Below are 17,179 nucleotides of genomic sequence, written 5' to 3'. Positions count from 1 at the left end.
TTTGGTGAGGGAGGGAATCTGTGAACACTCTCCTGAATTGCATTCATCTGTTCGAATATCAATGCTAGCTGAGTCCCCCAACTCTTACTGATGATTACTGGGGTGTTCATTCAGAGATCCAAATTGTAATTAATGATAGTGACTTCCATCAAGAGTTTATTGTCCTTTATAGAGAGTTAATTTCCCCTGAAGCATTTTTTCACACCTTTAATCACTGATGGTGATTTTGGCTACTTTTCCTGTGGAATGACTGTGGTTCTTGTATCTTCACTTGTTGCTTTGCAGTACAAAATGTGAATATTCTTTACAGAGAGCCTTACATTGCATTATAAAGCCTAAGTCACCTCTGGGGAATTAGTCCAAGGCACAGCATCAATGCACAGAGATCTACGTACAGAAACCCCCCTTAACATTTAGTCCCAGATTAAACAGGTTCTGCAAAAAAGTCAAGTCAAAGTACACTTATTATCAAAGTATGTAAACTTTATGCAACCTTGAGATTCGTCTCCTTACAGGCAAGCCACAAAGCAAAGAAACCCAACATGCAAAGAGAAAAAAGGAAAACCATGCTAACAATACAAATAAGCAAACAGCATTCAGAATTGAAGTTCACTACGGTGAGTTGACACTGTGATAGTTGCAGCTGCAGTTCGGAGCAGAGATGAGTAAACCTAGCAGAGTAATGAGTTGAAGTTCAGCGCAGGGACGAGTAAACCTCGTGGAGCAGCGTTTTGAACCAGCCTGTGCCTCGTCTCCAGCCCCGACACCCTGGCCCGGCGTTTAAATCATGCAGACTTTACTGTCGGACCCAGACCCTGCCATTTCGATAAGCTCTCGCTGGTGCCCTGCCACCTCACTTCAGCACAGCGCTTAAATCGATCAAACCTCGGGTCTCGCCTCACTCTTGGGCCCAGGTCCGGGCCCCGCCACTTCGATTCTGCTCGCCTCGCCTCGGTTCTGCCAAAACAAATTGCCTTCAAGTTCATTCCAGGAATAGCCAAACATTGGCTCATTCCCCACTCTTCGGCCTAGACCCCTCCACCTTGATTCAGCCCATACACACCATGCCACAGCAGTCCTGCACCTTCAGTTCCCACTGTAAAAATGCCACCTTCTGCAGGCGGCTCGGAAGCTCAACTCTGACAGGGAAGCTACAGTCTATTGTTTGCAGTGATCGTTTAGCAAAAAAGTGTTATTAATGAAGTACTTAGTTGCTTTCTGTGCTTTGTCTGCCATCAACAAGATACACCAGCACCATCTTAAACCAGAAGGAAAAAAGGTGGAAAATAGCAGATGTAGCATTTAGGAGTTCCCTTTGAGCTTGTAATTGTTGGGGAAGAGACTTGTTCTCTGATTTTATACTAAACACTTAATATTATTATGTACAACCAGTGGCCACTTTATTAGGTATGGGAATGGAACTTGGTGTTGTCTTCTGCTGCTGTAGCCCATCCACTTCAAAGTTCAATGTGTTGTGTGTTATGAAATGCTCTTTTGCACACTACTGTTGTAACATGTTGTTATTTGAGTTACTGTCGCCTTCCTGTCAGCTTGAACCAGTCTGGCCATTCGCCTCTGACCTCTCTCATTAACGAGGCATTTTCACCCACAGAACTGGCATTCGCTGGATTTTCCTTTTTGTTTCTCACACCATTCTCTGTAAACTCTAGAGACTGCTGTGTGTGAAAGTCCCAGGAGATCAGCAGACTCTGCGATACTCAAACCACCCTTTCTGGGACCAACAATCATTCCACATCAAAGTCACTTAGATCACATGTCTTCCCCATCCTGATGTTGGAACAACCGAACCTCTTGACCATGTCGGCATGCTTTTATGCATTGAGTTGTTGCCACATGATTGGCTGAGCAGGTATTTGTGTTAACGAGCAGGTGTAGAGCTGTAGCTGATAAAGTGATTTCAGTGGCAGAGTCACACTTGCGTCGATTCAGGCCGTTTGCCAGAAGCTAGGGATTGTACTCCACTCTGCTCTATGCCAAAACCGATCTGGAGGTGATAATGGGCAAGGAATCAATAATTGAACTGGGGTTGGAGTGGGTTTCTAACCAATTACATGGCAGTCAGATAGCACAGGGGTATCCTGGTGCTGCAAAAATTAACTTGGTCCAGTTTTAATCCCAGAGCATTCACCTTTTGCTTTCGAGATCCTTTAACCTCATTCCAAAATGGAAGGAAGGAACTTCAATCTTCCTGTAAAATGACGTGGCATGTCCTTCATGAGAGGTACTACCTAGAGTCCATAATAAAGCAATGAATAAACAGGACAGAATGCCATGTAATTGAAACAAAAAGGTAAACTTTCCTTCTCTGTTACATGCTCTATGTTCACACTCCTTTTCTGGACCCCTTCCCATCTCTGTCACCTGACTAAGTGCATCTGTTACAAAACATGAGAAGTGCCGTTGGTGCATTTCAAAGGAATGTATCGATTTAAATGCAGAGAAAATCAATTTCCATTTGTATGTATTGCATATATTAAGAATAAATATTCTTTTCAAAGTTAAAATAATGCCTGCATGAGACTGCCCACAGCAAGCTGTGGTCCACTAAAGGTTCCACTACAACAATTGGAATATATCCCATGATCAGCAAATGCTGGAGTAGATTAAATGTATATGCACAATGGAGAGTATCCTAGCTGGTTGTGCCACAGCCTGGTGTGGAAACATCTACAGAGAGTGGTGGATGCAGCCCAGACCGTCACAGACAAAGCCCTCTCCACCAAGAACACACCTACAAGGAGCACTGCAACAAGACAGCAACATCCATCATCAAGCCCACGCTCTCTTCTCAATACTACCACTGGGCAGGAGGTACAAGAGCCTTAAGCCTCACACTACCAGGGTCAGTAACAATTATTACTTTACAGCCATCGGGCTCCTGAACCGGTGTGTATAACTTCACCCACCCCTTCTCTGAACTGATTCCACAACCTATAGATTCACTTTCAACTTGTGTTCTCCGTATTACTTACTTTTTGTTACTTGCACAATTTTTCAAGTTGGTTGTTCTTTAATCTTTATTTATGTATAGTTTTTTGTAAATTATATTGTATTTCTTATTTTCCTGTAAATACCTGCAAGAAAATGAATCTCAAGGTAGTGTATGGTGACAGATACTGTTCATATGTACTTTGATAATAAATTCACTTTGACTTTGAAATGCACTACAAGCCAGCATTTCAGAGGCTTTACTCCACCGACTGTCTTGCTGCAATGGTTTGCTCAGTATTTCCATGACTTTAAGCTTTGAGATTGCAAAAGACAGCACTAACCGATAGCAAAGCTAAACTAGCACACACAGTGAGCTCTGGTATAAACCTTAGTGGGTTATGTAACTTAGAACGGATGTTTTCATTGGAATACAGAAAGCCTTCATGAAACTTTATTGAGTCAAGTCAGTTTGGGAGCCATGGTCAGGACACTGGGTGGTTCTTACCTAGCCCTTTGGGGCATTGTTAGAGGCAAATCTTCTGCCCTTTACATAACAAAATAATCTTGGAAAAGTCATGTGTATGATAACTCGAATGCAAAACCATCAAGTTAGCACTTTCATCAGAAATTATTGGTTTCCTCATTTCTTAGCCAATGACAAATGCAATGTTAGCGTTCATTTCAAGAGGACTAGGATATCAAAGCAAGGATGTAAAGATGACATTTTATAAGGCAGTGGTGAGGCCTCACGGAGTATTGTGAGCAGGTTTGGGCCCCTTACCTTAGAAAGGATGTGCTGAAACTGGAGAGGGTTCAAAGGAGGTTCATGAAAATGACCCAGGATTGAATGGCTTGTCGTATGAAGTGCGGTTGATGGCTCTGGGCCTGTATTCACACAAATTCAGAAGAATGAGGGTGACTGCATTGAAACTTATCGAATGGTGAAAGGCCTTGATAGAGTGGATGTTGAGATGATGTTTCCTCTGGTGGGAGAATCTAAGACCAGAGGATACAGCCTCGGAATTGAGGGCTGTCCTTTTAGAATGGAGATGAGGAATTTCTTTAGCCAGGGAGAGGTGAATCTGTGGAAATCGTTGCTACAGGCTGTGGAGGTCAAGTCATGGGGTATATTTAAGGCAGAGGTTGATAGATTCTTGATTGGTCAGGGCATGAAGGGATACAGGGGGAAGGCAGGAGATTGGGGCTGAGAGGAAGATTGGATCAGCCATGATGAAATGGCAGAGCAGACACATTGGCCAAATGGTCTAATTCTGCTCCTATATCATATGGTCTTACGACTTGTTAGTTGTGATATATAGTTCTTGAGCAGAGTTCATGGGGTTTTAAGACAGACCTCAGCTAATCGATGATCTCTTGGTCTGACAATCTACCTCATCATGACCCTTGCACTGCACAGTCTCAGTCAGTGTAACACTATGTTCTGCATTCTGTTTCCTGCTGCCGTGATGTAATTAGGTACAGAGTGATCTGCTTGGACGGCACCCAAGCAAGAACTTTTCACTGTGTCTCAGTACTTATCACAATAATAAACTCAACTCAACTAATCTATAGTGGGAGGAACCTAAACTGAGACCTCACCCCTGAGAACCCTTGTATGGTCTTCTCGCAGCTTCTGCAAGTATCTCAGCACAAACTCCTGGCCATTGAATGTCAAGCAACAGAAACCAGAAATCAAATCCTGATGAAGGGTCTCGGCCCGAAACACCAACTGCTTAATCTTTTCCATTGATACTGCCTGGCTTGCTGAGTTCCTCCAGCATTCTGTGCGTATGGTCTTTGAAAATGCCAGTTTGCAACACTTGGTTATGGATAATATTTTGCTGTGGAACACTAGTGAGTTTCAGGCAGGCTTCAAAGTATGTAACTTCAAACATATACTTTAATCATAATATAAGCAAGAAATACAATCATAACTGGACTTTCTCTACATTAATCGTACCATCAAGTCAATAAAATATGTTTCAATGTGTCAAAACCACTCGTGTTTCCTCCTTAAACAATGCAAAAGCATTTGAGAGTCTGTTACACAGGACCCAACCCCTCAGTGTCCAGTGGTGGCAGGACCCTAGACTGTGGTCCTTCCCCACAGAGCCTTTGTGGAGGCTGCACTAAGCTTCTGTGCATCTCTCAGCATGGAACCCCACACCTTGGAAGGACCAGCTTTGGCCTTAAGCTCTGAATTTCTTCCCCAAACATCTCTATCACTCTCTCTTCCTGACTTTCGTCCTAATAGCTCCACTTACACAGATAAACACTTTGCGAAACATCTCTGTAGGCAGTGTTCTACACTGAAGTTACAAAGCGAATGCTGATAAAAATGGAGCCCTGTGTTGGAGGGAAAGATTAGATTGATCTTTGATTGCACAAATCAAGATCCAAAAGATGTGTACTGTTCTGTAGTCTTCTATGTAATGTTGGTTTCATGGTATTTTGATTTGACTTGTAAATGAAGTATTATTTTTGATTTTGTGGTTCTTTGTTGACAGAGCTAAGAGACGCATTCAGAGAATTTGATAAGGACAAGGATGGTTTCATTGGCTGTAAAGATCTGGGCAACTGCATGCGAACAATGGGCTACATGCCAACCGAGATGGAGCTGATTGAACTCTCCCAGCAAATTAACATGAACTGTGAGTTCACACACAATGTTGACTTCATCAGACATGTTCCATTGAATGTTGAACTCAGTGGATGACACCAATTGGAGGGGCTGCCTCAGATCTGTATGCTGGGTCTACTTGGACCACTCACTGAGTCAAACGGAATGCTCACGGCATTTCATGTGTGGCACGAGGCTGATGGAGCAGCACAGTGCTTCAACACTGGACCAGCCACCGGGATATAGGCTCCAAGGATGTGTGCATGATCACAGCAGTGCCTTAGGAGTTGCTCCCTAAGTGAAGGAGAGGTACTGACGAGGGCTGATGCTGATGGTAGAAGGAATTCCCTCGATGCTGGAGGGGTTTCAGTCAGCCTGTTACTTGGTTAGTCTCTCCTGGCTGTAAAGCTAAGGGTCTCACTGGGCAAGGTCATAATCTGCCCTCTTGCCTGCAACAATAACATCACTTCCCTATGAAGCAGGAACGCAGGTACCAACATCTCCTGGATGCTGAGGCCAGGACTCCTGGGCGCCTGCTTCTTGTTTCTGGGAACACTGAAAACAAGCCGGATCCTCCTTGTTTCCATTGCCTCTCCCCTTTACTGTTCTAAACAACAGCTGTACAATCTTTCAGCACCTAGATAACCTGCTTTTCCGCAAGGTTGGCTCTTTCAATTTTCCTCTCATTATACTTTTGGCAATCTCTGTTCTCTTACCTTGTCTATCTGTTCTCTCCTCCTCAGAATTTATTTTCCTAGCTTCTTGTCAGGGATTGTAGTAATCAAACCTGATTCCTTCTTCCAAATAATTGATGTACTATAAGTGATAGTGTTGAAGCTCCTGCACCAATCCCAATGGTACACCACGCATGAACTTCCCATTCATGCCTACTCTTTGTTTTCTGTTAGCCAGCCAATTATCTGTCGACAACAGCCAGTTACCTCTCAGACTTTTCTACTTCAATCTTCTGGAAGTCTAAGGATCATGCATTCACCAATACCCTTTCATTCGCATTTCTTTGAAAAAGACAACCTCTAATAAATTGGTCAAACATGATTCCCAATTCTCAAAACCACATTAACTTTCTCTGATCACCTTGCTATTTCCGTAACATCTTTTAAATATTGGATCATGAGACATAGGAGCAGAATTAGCCCATTCAGCCCATCAAGTCTGCTCCACCATTCTATCATGACTTACCCCTCAACCCAAGTAACCGTCGACACCCTTACTAATCAAGAACCTATCAACCTTCACCAAATGCACCCAAAGACTTGGCCTTCACAGCCATCTGTCCACACATTCACCACCCTCTGGCAAAAGAAATTCCTCCTCTTCTCCGTTCTAAAGGGACCTCCCTGTATTCTGAGGTCTGTGGTCTTAGACCCTGCACTATAGGAAACACCCTCTCCATGTCCAGTCTGTGTAGCTTCTATTATTTCCACACTGCTGAGTTATTCCGCCTGTGGTTTCCTGCTTTCTGTCTCCTTCCCTTTCTGGATAACAGAGTTACGTTTGCTGTTTTCCTGCCCCAAAGCTAGGAAATTTTGAAAAACTAAAATCAGCATGTCAGCAGTCTCACTGGCCAACTTTAAGATTCTGGGATGAAATCCATCAAGACCCAGAGACTTGGCAGTCCACAGCTCCATTTTTCACCTAGTACTATTTCCTTAATCTTAGGCTTAGGTTTAATTTATTTATCACAAGTACATCGAAAGATAGAGTGAATGCATCATTTGCGTTAACAACCGACACACCTAGGGATGTGCTGGGGAGAGACCTCAGGTGTCACCACACACTCCAGCACCGTGTCCTTATGTTCAGCAAGAAACAGAGAACACAATAAGCAGCAAAACAGGCCCCTTTACCCCTCCCGCCCACCACACAAATGGACAGCCTCCAACTCCAGGATAGGCCTCTGGTCTCCAGTCTCCAGACACTGTAATTTTTCCAAGTTCCTCCATGCCTTCCGATTCCCAATTTGTAGCTGTTTCACAAGTTGTGCACATTGTCTGTGGTGAAGACTGACGTAAAACACTCATTTCCCATCTCCTCGTTTTCTATTATTAATTGCTAAACTCACTTTCTATTGGTCCAACATTCATTTTGTTAACTATTTTCAATTTAAAATATTATTAGAAATTCTTATTATCTGTTGTATTTTGGACCAGCCTAAACAAGGACCCGATGAAGAGGGTGGATGTCACCCCTAGAATTCATATTGGATGTTGGTTGATCATGGATCAAGGGGTCAGTGTGATAATCCTTTGACGAGTATCTCAATACATTAATTTCTCCTGTTTAACATATTGCTAGCTTCATTAAAATAGCAGTTCATGGACTGACCTACAAAGGCACTGAATATTTAATCACTAAATTCTGAAAAATAATTTTAGCGACCCAGTATGATTGCTTGAGCATTCTCAGAATGAATACATTTGAAGTAAGTTTGTCACCAGGCCTCTTGTTTTTGTATGTTTTACTTTTAGTGGGCGGCCATGTTGATTTTGATGACTTTTTGGAATTGATGGGACCCAAGCTTTTGGCGGAAACGGCTGACATGATTGGGGTGAAAGAGCTCCGGGATGCTTTCAAGGAGGTGACCATTTCCACAACTCTTAAATAAGCGCGGCTCCCTTTTCCCCCAATCTCCTGAGGAAACCTCTGAGTCAAGGTCCTTCACGTTTCCATGGGGATCCCGGCAAAGTTCTGCTGGGAAAGCAGGTGAACCCCCATGTAAATTTCAAGACCTGGTTTGGTGTCACATCCTCTCTCACCGGAAATAGAATGGGTTAACAAATAGGGTTAGGAAGATCATAAAAATGACAAAGACTGATGTGCTATTCTTTTGGACAATTCTAACTGTTCTATATAATGGAAGCTTATCCCTGAATATTCTGCCAAACTGAGCAGTTCAGACATTCTGGGATGGCAGGGGTGAGGTGCCAGATTGGGCTGAATGGCCTTTTCTCCTCTTCCGAAAAGGGAAGCTGTGGGCACGTTTCAAAGGACAGGAACTGTACAGATTGAACAGCTCACCTGCCGTCCCTGAGTGATCGAGAGGGTGTAGGCGCTGTTCGGCATAAGGCACGTTGAGCTATTAGGGCAGACAGTGAGGGCCACAATTCTTAGTGCCGATAATATGGAGTAAATATGTATGAGGGTAAATACAGGATTGCCCTTCATATACAAAATGTTTGCCATCTCGCTTTTTCCGTACCTCATACCTGCAGACAAAACCTGATGCCCAGTCCACATTCTGGAATGGATGAGGCAGGATTTTAGGAGCATCTTAAAGGAGAAGAGGGATGGAGGGAGAAGGAAAAACTGCCTAAAGGGGAAATTCCAGAGCTTAAGGTCTGGACAGCTAAGAGTAGAACCCGCTCCATTTTACTCATGTATTTTACTCACAGAGCATGGATACAGCTCACCATACATGGAACATCAGACATTTGCTCACACTGGTCCTAAACTAATCCCAGTTAATTGCCATCATCTCCCTAGATTCTCCCGCTCTCCCACACTCTTTGGGATGTAGGTTAAAGCCACCTCACCCACAGGCGACCCATTCAGCTCCTGGGAGAACCTGCGAACTCCACGCATAGACAGCGCTGGAGGTCAGGACTGAGCCTGGGTTACTGTGAGACTAATGCTCGAGAGACCAGAGCTCTGGCTCGGGCTAGCACAGATAACTCCTGTAGTTGTGGGGCTGGGGAAGGTCACGGAGGTAAGAAGAGTGACGCCATGGAAGGTTGAAAACCGAGGGTGCCAAACGTTCTGGGAAATAGCTGATATTGTTGAGGAAGTCTCAAGGTCTCCGCACATCCCAAAGTGGCAACTGGCAGCAGAGGGCATTTATGTACAGGGCATTGCAGTGATTTAGGAATGATGGCAGCAAGTTTTCCCACGGCACGCCCCTGTGTTTAGTAATGTGCTGATGACCAGATCATCTGTTGTAAATTGATAAGTCAATAATATTGATTTCTGACAGGCATTTGGAGCCCCCAGAATGCAGCACTTCCTTGGTTTGGGAGGACCAGCCATTTTATAGACTCCAACCTCAGGATATTGTGACTGCCGTGTATGAGCCAGCAGAGAGCAAATAAGCAAGAAAGTTCATCCCCGGTGTGATTCATTGAAGTAGATCCAAGATTCAAGTTTATATATTACACATACAGTACATCGGAACATACAGTGAAATGCATCACTTGCATTAACAAACAACAGTCCCGAGGATGTGTTGGGGGCAGCCCGCGAGTGTCACCACACATTCCGGCACCAACAAAGCATGCCCTCAGTGCTTGGCAGAACTACGCAGACCACAACGAAGCAGGACAGAGCAAGCAACAAAAGAAAAACAGTGAAATAAGTCCCTTTCCTCCCTCCCACCCATTCACCCATGCACAGACACGGTTCTCTAATCACAAGGCAGGCCATCTCCTTCGGCCTGCTAAAGTAGAGCCTGGTACTTGCGGGTGAGATCCGCTATGCTGGGAAGTGTTGGGGCAAATAGTACAAAGGTGTTAAAGGGATAGATGAATAAATGGATGAAAAGCAATTAGATGTGGATAATCAGGGAAGAATGGATTGGAGGCTTGCATGATACATACAGCCAGCAGGAAATGGATGGGAGGAATGGCGTATTGTGTGTTTCATGTGGTGTTTCACAGTGCTGTCCATTGAGACTGCGTCCGATTCCTTAAGTACAGTTCGACACAAATGGAGACGGGGAGATCAGCACGACAGAGCTCCGTGAAGCCATGAAGAAGTTACTCGGCCAACAGATCGGACACCGGGACATTGAAGAAATACTGAAAGATGTGGACTTGAACGGTGATGGGCGTGTTGACTTTGAAGGTGAGAAGCAGATAGTGGGGCTGTGCATCACGTCCAAAACTCACTGTGTGTACTGGGACAAAGCCGACCCCCACATCACCAGCCTGAGACTCATCCCATTCTTGTCTCCCCCCCCCAGCACCTCCTAGGTCATCCCATATGGGTAATGGCTGATCCACTCTCACCTGTCCCCTCCCCACTACTTCACCTACCAAACCCTGGGGACAAAGATGATGTTTAATCTATCTGGTTTTCACTCACTGTGACAAAGTTTATTAACAAATGTCTTTGCCTCCTCAATTGTATTTCTTAGTTTGAATATGTTTGGACTGACTTAGCGTGTGTACAGATGTTCAGCTTAACTCTTCGCAGAAGAGATTGCAGTTCAAAGTTTGGTAATATTGAGCTTTAAAAATTGCACTGATTGATGAATTTTACTTTTACCAAGCTTCCACACTGGCTCTTAGATCAACGATTAAGTTGGGAACACAAGTGCATTTGAGCATCTGAATATTTGTGGAATGAAAGTGAGTGAAAGATGACACAAGAGTCCCCGTGACTCTCCATCCCTGAGCTGTGAAACCGAGTGGCTGGTCATTCCGACTGTCTTTTCATTTTCTGACTTTTTTTTTTGGATCTGGGATAATAATTCCTTTGTTTCCCTTTACACTTGTGTACCGGAAATGACATTAAACAACCTTGAATCTCATCACTGCCAAAGTTGGGAAGTGTACTAAACCACCGGGAGTTCAAGTGTATGTAGCCATTTCTGATGCTTCTGCTGAAAAACTCACGCAGGGAGATGCAAGAATTTGTGGGCTGAAGGGCCTGTACTGTGTTGTAGGTTTTCTAAGATTCTAAGTTTCTAAGATGTCAAGTTGCATTCTTGGAGGGGCTATCTTTCAGTAATTTGGGAATAACCTTGACCGAGGATGTGAAAAAGCTGACAATGTTACTTGAGAGAGAGAGTGAGGCTTTCTCCAGTGTTTTCAGAAATTCCTGCCAATTATGCATAGTCGCACAAATCCTGACATATTCATACACTACTCTCACACACAGAGCACCAACTCAAACATGCCACAATCTTATTCAGTGCTCATCATACACATGTTAGACATCATGTTTATGCACTATTCCCACACTTCTGCACACACACAATTGTACACTGCCCTCACTCGCCACACTTTTACACACGTCTCACACAGCACTGTAAACTCTCACGACCATGCTCTACACATACTCGCCACACTCGCACACAATCCATGTAATGATACACTGCATATGATCCTTACCGTCCCCATACAATCCACTCTCCTGTACCACATTTATACAGACGGGAAGTGGGGTTAGGGATCGTTGGCCAGTTTCTGTCTCTACAGCCTGTTAATCATGTTTCACAGAGCTCTGAACTGAAGCTTAGGCTGTGTATCTCAAGTTGTGTTCATCAGTTAATGTTATTCTTCTCCAAACTTTTACCTCGGCAGAGTTTGTCCGGATGATGTCTCGCTGACCAAGGGAAACGACCTCTGGACCAAGTTGGCAAATAGCCACCAAATAACACAAACTGATGCAGTGTCTTCATACTCTACTTGAGACTATTAAACAGCCTTGCTGGCTAGGGAGCAAAACTTTTCTGTTCCGAGCTACTGAAGAAATGCCAAGTGCCCGCCATGCTGGGGCACTGTGTAACAAACTGCAACTCTTTCTACTGTCATGCTACCTGGATTTCACATTAAACATCATCCCAGAATCATATACAGGTGATCCCCACCAAGGATTGTACATATAAACACGGTGGTGAGATTAATCTATAAGTATGCAGTGCTCAAAATAAAATCGCACACATCATTGACAGGTGAAATGTAAAGTTGTAACAAGCTATTTATAATTTGACAGTCTTTTATGAGGCTTTACAGGATTTAGCCTTCTGTGAAACAGAATATCAGGGATAAGATTTGTTTTGTGTCTGTATTAATCATACTGACGCACTTTTGTTTGATTTGTCTCTGCGAGGTTAATGCAACATTGAAACAAATGAATTGATAGTTGCAGTGAAATGCCAGATAGGAAATTAATTCATGCTCTCAAAGTTCTAAATAGTTTCACAGAGGAAATGAGATCTCCAGTTGCTGGTAGGTTTTGTGGTGATATTGTACTTAACAATGCAATGGGGATGCTCCACAACTCTCCCCATGGCAACGCACCAGCTCACCCTTCCTTCAAGGTTTGAATTGGATCTAACTCCCGCATCCATTTTCAGTGACGTGCTGGGGTACACAGCCTGAAAAGGCATCAGAAACAGATTGGGTCATAAGTTTCCGCAGGGAATTAAAGGGGTAAACTCTGCAAGGGTGTAGAGGAACAGTTCAGTTCTGAGACAGCTTAGAGCCAACACAACTTGATGACCTCCTGTGCTCTGTGATTCTTTTTCTGTTTCATCCTGATCGCGATGAGGGATGTTAACATCAGAAATCTTCCCCTTCATCATGTATCAAATTGCCTCAGGTTTCTGCCTAGACAGCTGTGGTGAATCTGGACTGAAATGCTCAAGAAGGTCCTTTCAGCCTTTCCCAATCTGGATATTCTCAATCTCTCTCCTGCTGTGGGATGAACATGTTAACGAGGGTCAGAGTGAAGCTGCTGTATAAACAACAATCCCGCCAGATTGCATGCATCCCGTGTTGCCCTAACGTCGAGGGAGAACTTTCTTTTCACTGACTTCGGGCCTCTCCCTCAGAAAGGGACAATGAATGACTGGCATTCAGGGAGTTAAGGAATTGTCTGCAATGATGAAACGTTTAAGTGGTGTTTGAAAGCATGGTGGGTGATGAGCCTTTCTCTTTCTGCATTTACTTTATGCTTGTAATCACAGCCTCAGCGTCACTGTTGCAATGACAGTGGGAGATGGGAGTTCATTCTTACTGTGTGGTTCTCGTTTCTGAAGTGTGGCTCCATTGAATTTTATGAGTACATTGCATTGACAACACCATAACGCACATGAAGCACACGTAACCAAGACTTCTGTGGCTTTAAGGAGTTCTCAATATAGGAAGCCAACTTTAACTCCAGAAGCTGGCCCGTGGGTTGCCTCTCGTTCCTCTGCAGTTGGCAGTGTAATGTGAAGATGTTTCAAAGGAGATGCAGTAGAGCATTTTTTTAAAAGTACCACACCCACACAAAATCTCTACTTTGACTAGAGCAGAGCAGGTCAGGAATACCATGAGTGTCTGAAGGGAACAGTAACAGCTCCATTGCAGCCCCGTTTGAGATGAGCTGAAGTAACACTAACCACGTTCAATGTTCTCCACAGTCTGTCTGGTTTACCCTGGCACAGGTCAGTCACCATATTGCTGGGAGGTAGAAACATCAGAACCTCTTTCAAAATAAGCAGTTCCCAGAAACAAGATTGTTACCTTTACCCTAAGCTCTGGAGGAGGGAGAGAGATGAGTAAACAGAGAACAAATTTGGGAGCAACACACACAAAATGCTGGTGGAACACAGCAGGCCTGGCAGCATCTATAGGGAGAAGCGCTGTCGTCGTTTTGGGCCGAGACCCTTCGTCAGGTTGGTATGATTCCAGCTGTTCCCTGCACAACGAGTTAAGTTCAAATTCTAGGAGCACTATTGAGGCCATGAATGGTCAGGTCTTAAGGGACTTTGAGGAACAGTGGAACATAGGACTAGAAGTTCATAGATCCTTGAACGTGGCAACACAGGTAAGGCAGTATGGTTAGGAGGGCATATGGAATGCTGGCTTTCATTAGCAGGGCACTGACTGCAGAAGGAGGAACATAAATACTCCAACACCTTGGTCGGATCTCAGCTGAAGTACTGTGTGCAGTTCTGGTCGCTGAGGCATAGGGACGATGTGTTGGCACTGCGGAGGAGCTTCACCGGGATGTAGTGAAGGGAGAGTCAGAGGAAGCCTAGCCTTTTCACACCAGAGCAGAGGAAGTTAAGAGTCACATGATCGAGGTTTATAAAATTATGTGAGCTCTCAAGAAGGCAGACTGCAGAAGAACTATCTCCATATCAGAGGTAAATAGATCCCCTTATATAATATCTGAATCTTTTCCCACTTAACTGAAACTCCTTCGCCCAGAGAGTGTAAAGTACCTGCAATCTCTTGCCTGAGATAAAGTCATAGAGTCGCACCACAGGGTCTTCAACCAACAGGTCTACCCTCATTGCGTTGCCCAGCAAGGTAGTCTCATCTTCCTGTGTTTGTCCTAGACCCTGTAAACCTCTCATATCCAAGTAGCTGGCTTTTAAGTGTTGCTGATGTGCTCACCTCAACCACTACTTCTGGCAGCTCATTCCAAGGACACCCCATCCTTTGCTGCCCCTGATGTCCCTTTTGCCCCTGATTTTAAACCTATGTCCTCATGCTTATAGCATTCCCTCCCCAGGTAAAAGACTACATGGTTTCACCCTGTGCCCCTCATGATCTTAGATACCCCTTTCAGGTGATCACTCAATCTCCTATGTTCCAGGGGATAAAGTCCTAGTTCATGCATCCTCCTCGTGTAACTCAGGCCCCCAAGTCCAGGTGAGTCTTTCCTGCACTCTTTTTAGTTTAATAACATCTTTCCTATAACACGATGACTTAAACTGCACACATACTCTACTGTGCATTCTACTGTTACGATGACGACATTCTCAGGTTGGGGAGCAACACCTCAAATGCTGTCTGTTTAGCCTCCAACCTGACAGCATGAGCATCAACTTCCTTCAAATTCTCCCCATTTGGCCTCTCTCTTGTTTCGTTCTCCATTCTGACTCCCCACTTTTCTCACCTGCCTATAACCTCCCTCTGATGCCTCTCTTCCTTCCCTCTCTCCCATGGTCCACTCTACTATCAGGTTCCTCCTTCTTCAGCCATTTACCTCTTCTACCCACAACCTCCCACTTCATCCCCTTCACCCACTCACCTGCCTTTCTCCTCATCTGACTTCACCTAACACCGGCCAGAGTGTACCCCTTTCTCCTTCCCCTCCTCCTTTCCAGTCCTGACAAAGGGTCTCAGCCTGAGACATCGACTGTTTATTCCTCTCCATAGATGCTGCCTGACCTGCTGAGTTCCTCCAGCATTTTGTCTGCGGTTACCCAATACTCCACGTCTTCCTCCAAGTGGTTAAATCTGGGAGGCTAATAGCATTGAAGAAGCACCTAGATGAGCACTTGACTCACTTAGACAAGTGCTGGGTAATGGGGTTTGTTTGGAAGGGTGTCCACTAGTTAGTATGGATGAGTCGGGTCGATGGCCTGTTTCCAAGCTGTAGGATTCTATAATTCCAAAGATAATAGAGCCAATAGTTGAAGGAAAAGCTTTAAATAGGCAACTTCCATGGGTTTTAGTTAGTAAGCAGCTGTTGTGATGGTGTGGCAGGACTCACCCTTTAATTGTAGTACTCAGTTTCATCCTACAGGTCTCTCTGTCTGTGGAAATCATATAGTTTGACCTATTTCTAAAGACTAGCAAGTATTCACTCAGTGTAATTATACTCTGTTGGGATCAGTTTGCAGGATAATTAAATTGAGATTTAAAATGGTTATTTATAAATATCTGCCTGAAGTTGTATCTGTGTGTTTCACTAGATTTCCCTCTGTTGTGGTTCGAGATAATTCTTGTTTTCCAGAGTTGAGGTATTGCTGTAGTAGTGAATAATGCAGCTCCGTTCTTGTTTGCAAACATGTTTTTTTTTTCTGTTGTATGCGTAACTAGAATTAATATTGTAGTTACATCAGTCAAAGGCTCAAACCAACCAGGCCTGTCAGGAAATTATGATGTGTAGTTGTTGGTGAGGGTGCTAGACCAGGCATTTTACCCTGAGTCTGGGCCCTTTGCTGGTAGGAATATTGAAAAGCCTAGAGAGAGTGGATGTTGAGAGGATGTTTCCAATATCGGGGGAGTCTAGGACCAGGTAACACAGCCTCAGAATAGAAGACCCCTTTAGAACAGCGATGAGGCAGAATTTCGTTAACCAGAGGATGGTGCATCTGTGGAATTCATTGCCACAGAGGGCTATGGAGACACAGTCATTGGGTATATTTAAAGTGGAGGTTGATAGGTTCTTGATTAGTAAGGGTGTCACAGGCTATGGGGAGAAGGCAGAAGAATGGGGTTGAGAGGGTAATAAATCAGCTGTGATTGATTGGCAGGTGGTCAAATGGTCTAATATAGCTCCTGTATTGTATAGTCTTATTACCCAGTTCTGAAATGGTCACAAAGCGAGATTAGATTTTGCTCTCCCTTCCAGCGTCTAGAGAAACATTATGAGAATGTTCCTGGTCCTGTAAATTACTGAAATGAACATGTACCTGTCAATGTTAGGAGCAAATGTTCTTCTCAGGAAAGAAATTGATCCCAGTGGGGGGGGTGGTTACTTAAACACCTTCAGTCTCCTGCCCTCATGGAGTCAAGAGGAACAATTCTCCCCATCTACTCTACCCATTGTGTCATTGGAGTGACAAAGCGTTTTTTCAATCCTGCTTGACTCAGTTAGAATGGGTTCCTTTAGTTCACTTTAAGAACATGTGGCCCACATTAGAATTGTGTTATTGGTTAAATCCTGGTGTATTCATTGAAACAACTGGTCACAGGGTTGACTGCATTTAGTGTAATCCAATCAATAACCCCTTTGAGGCATCTTCAGACCATGGCAAGTATCATATAGTTCTCTTTAGATTGCTAAAATACACAGCGAGTGCAGAACTTAAAGGAAGGTTTAGTTCGGTGTTAATCAGAGAACTGGGTGGTATTATTTTAA

General features: G+C 44.1%; 1 protein-coding gene across 2 annotated transcripts in view; it reads left to right on the top strand.

Moving 5' to 3' along the window:
- LOC132404239 (calcium-binding protein 1-like) overlaps positions 1-15,850 on the top strand; it is a 108,426-nt gene extending 92,576 nt beyond the window's left edge. Inside the window, exons 3-7 of one of the 2 annotated variants that reach the window (XM_059988353.1) lie at positions 516-617; positions 5,460-5,603; positions 8,062-8,171; positions 10,282-10,429; positions 11,893-15,850. In XM_059988353.1, the coding sequence (XP_059844336.1) occupies positions 516-617; positions 5,460-5,603; positions 8,062-8,171; positions 10,282-10,429; positions 11,893-11,918 (530 nt within the window). In that variant the 3' untranslated portion in view covers positions 11,919-15,850. The remainder of the gene's footprint in view (positions 1-515; positions 618-5,459; positions 5,604-8,061; positions 8,172-10,281; positions 10,430-11,892) is intronic. The other variant, XM_059988354.1, reaches the window with a different exon arrangement.
- The last annotated feature ends 1,329 nt before the right edge of the window (positions 15,851-17,179 follow it).

Source organism: Hypanus sabinus, chromosome 13 (genome assembly GCF_030144855.1).
Source record: "Hypanus sabinus isolate sHypSab1 chromosome 13, sHypSab1.hap1, whole genome shotgun sequence".
NCBI classification, from domain to species: domain Eukaryota; kingdom Metazoa; phylum Chordata; class Chondrichthyes; order Myliobatiformes; family Dasyatidae; genus Hypanus; species Hypanus sabinus.
This window is presented reverse-complemented; position numbering and strand designations above follow the sequence as displayed.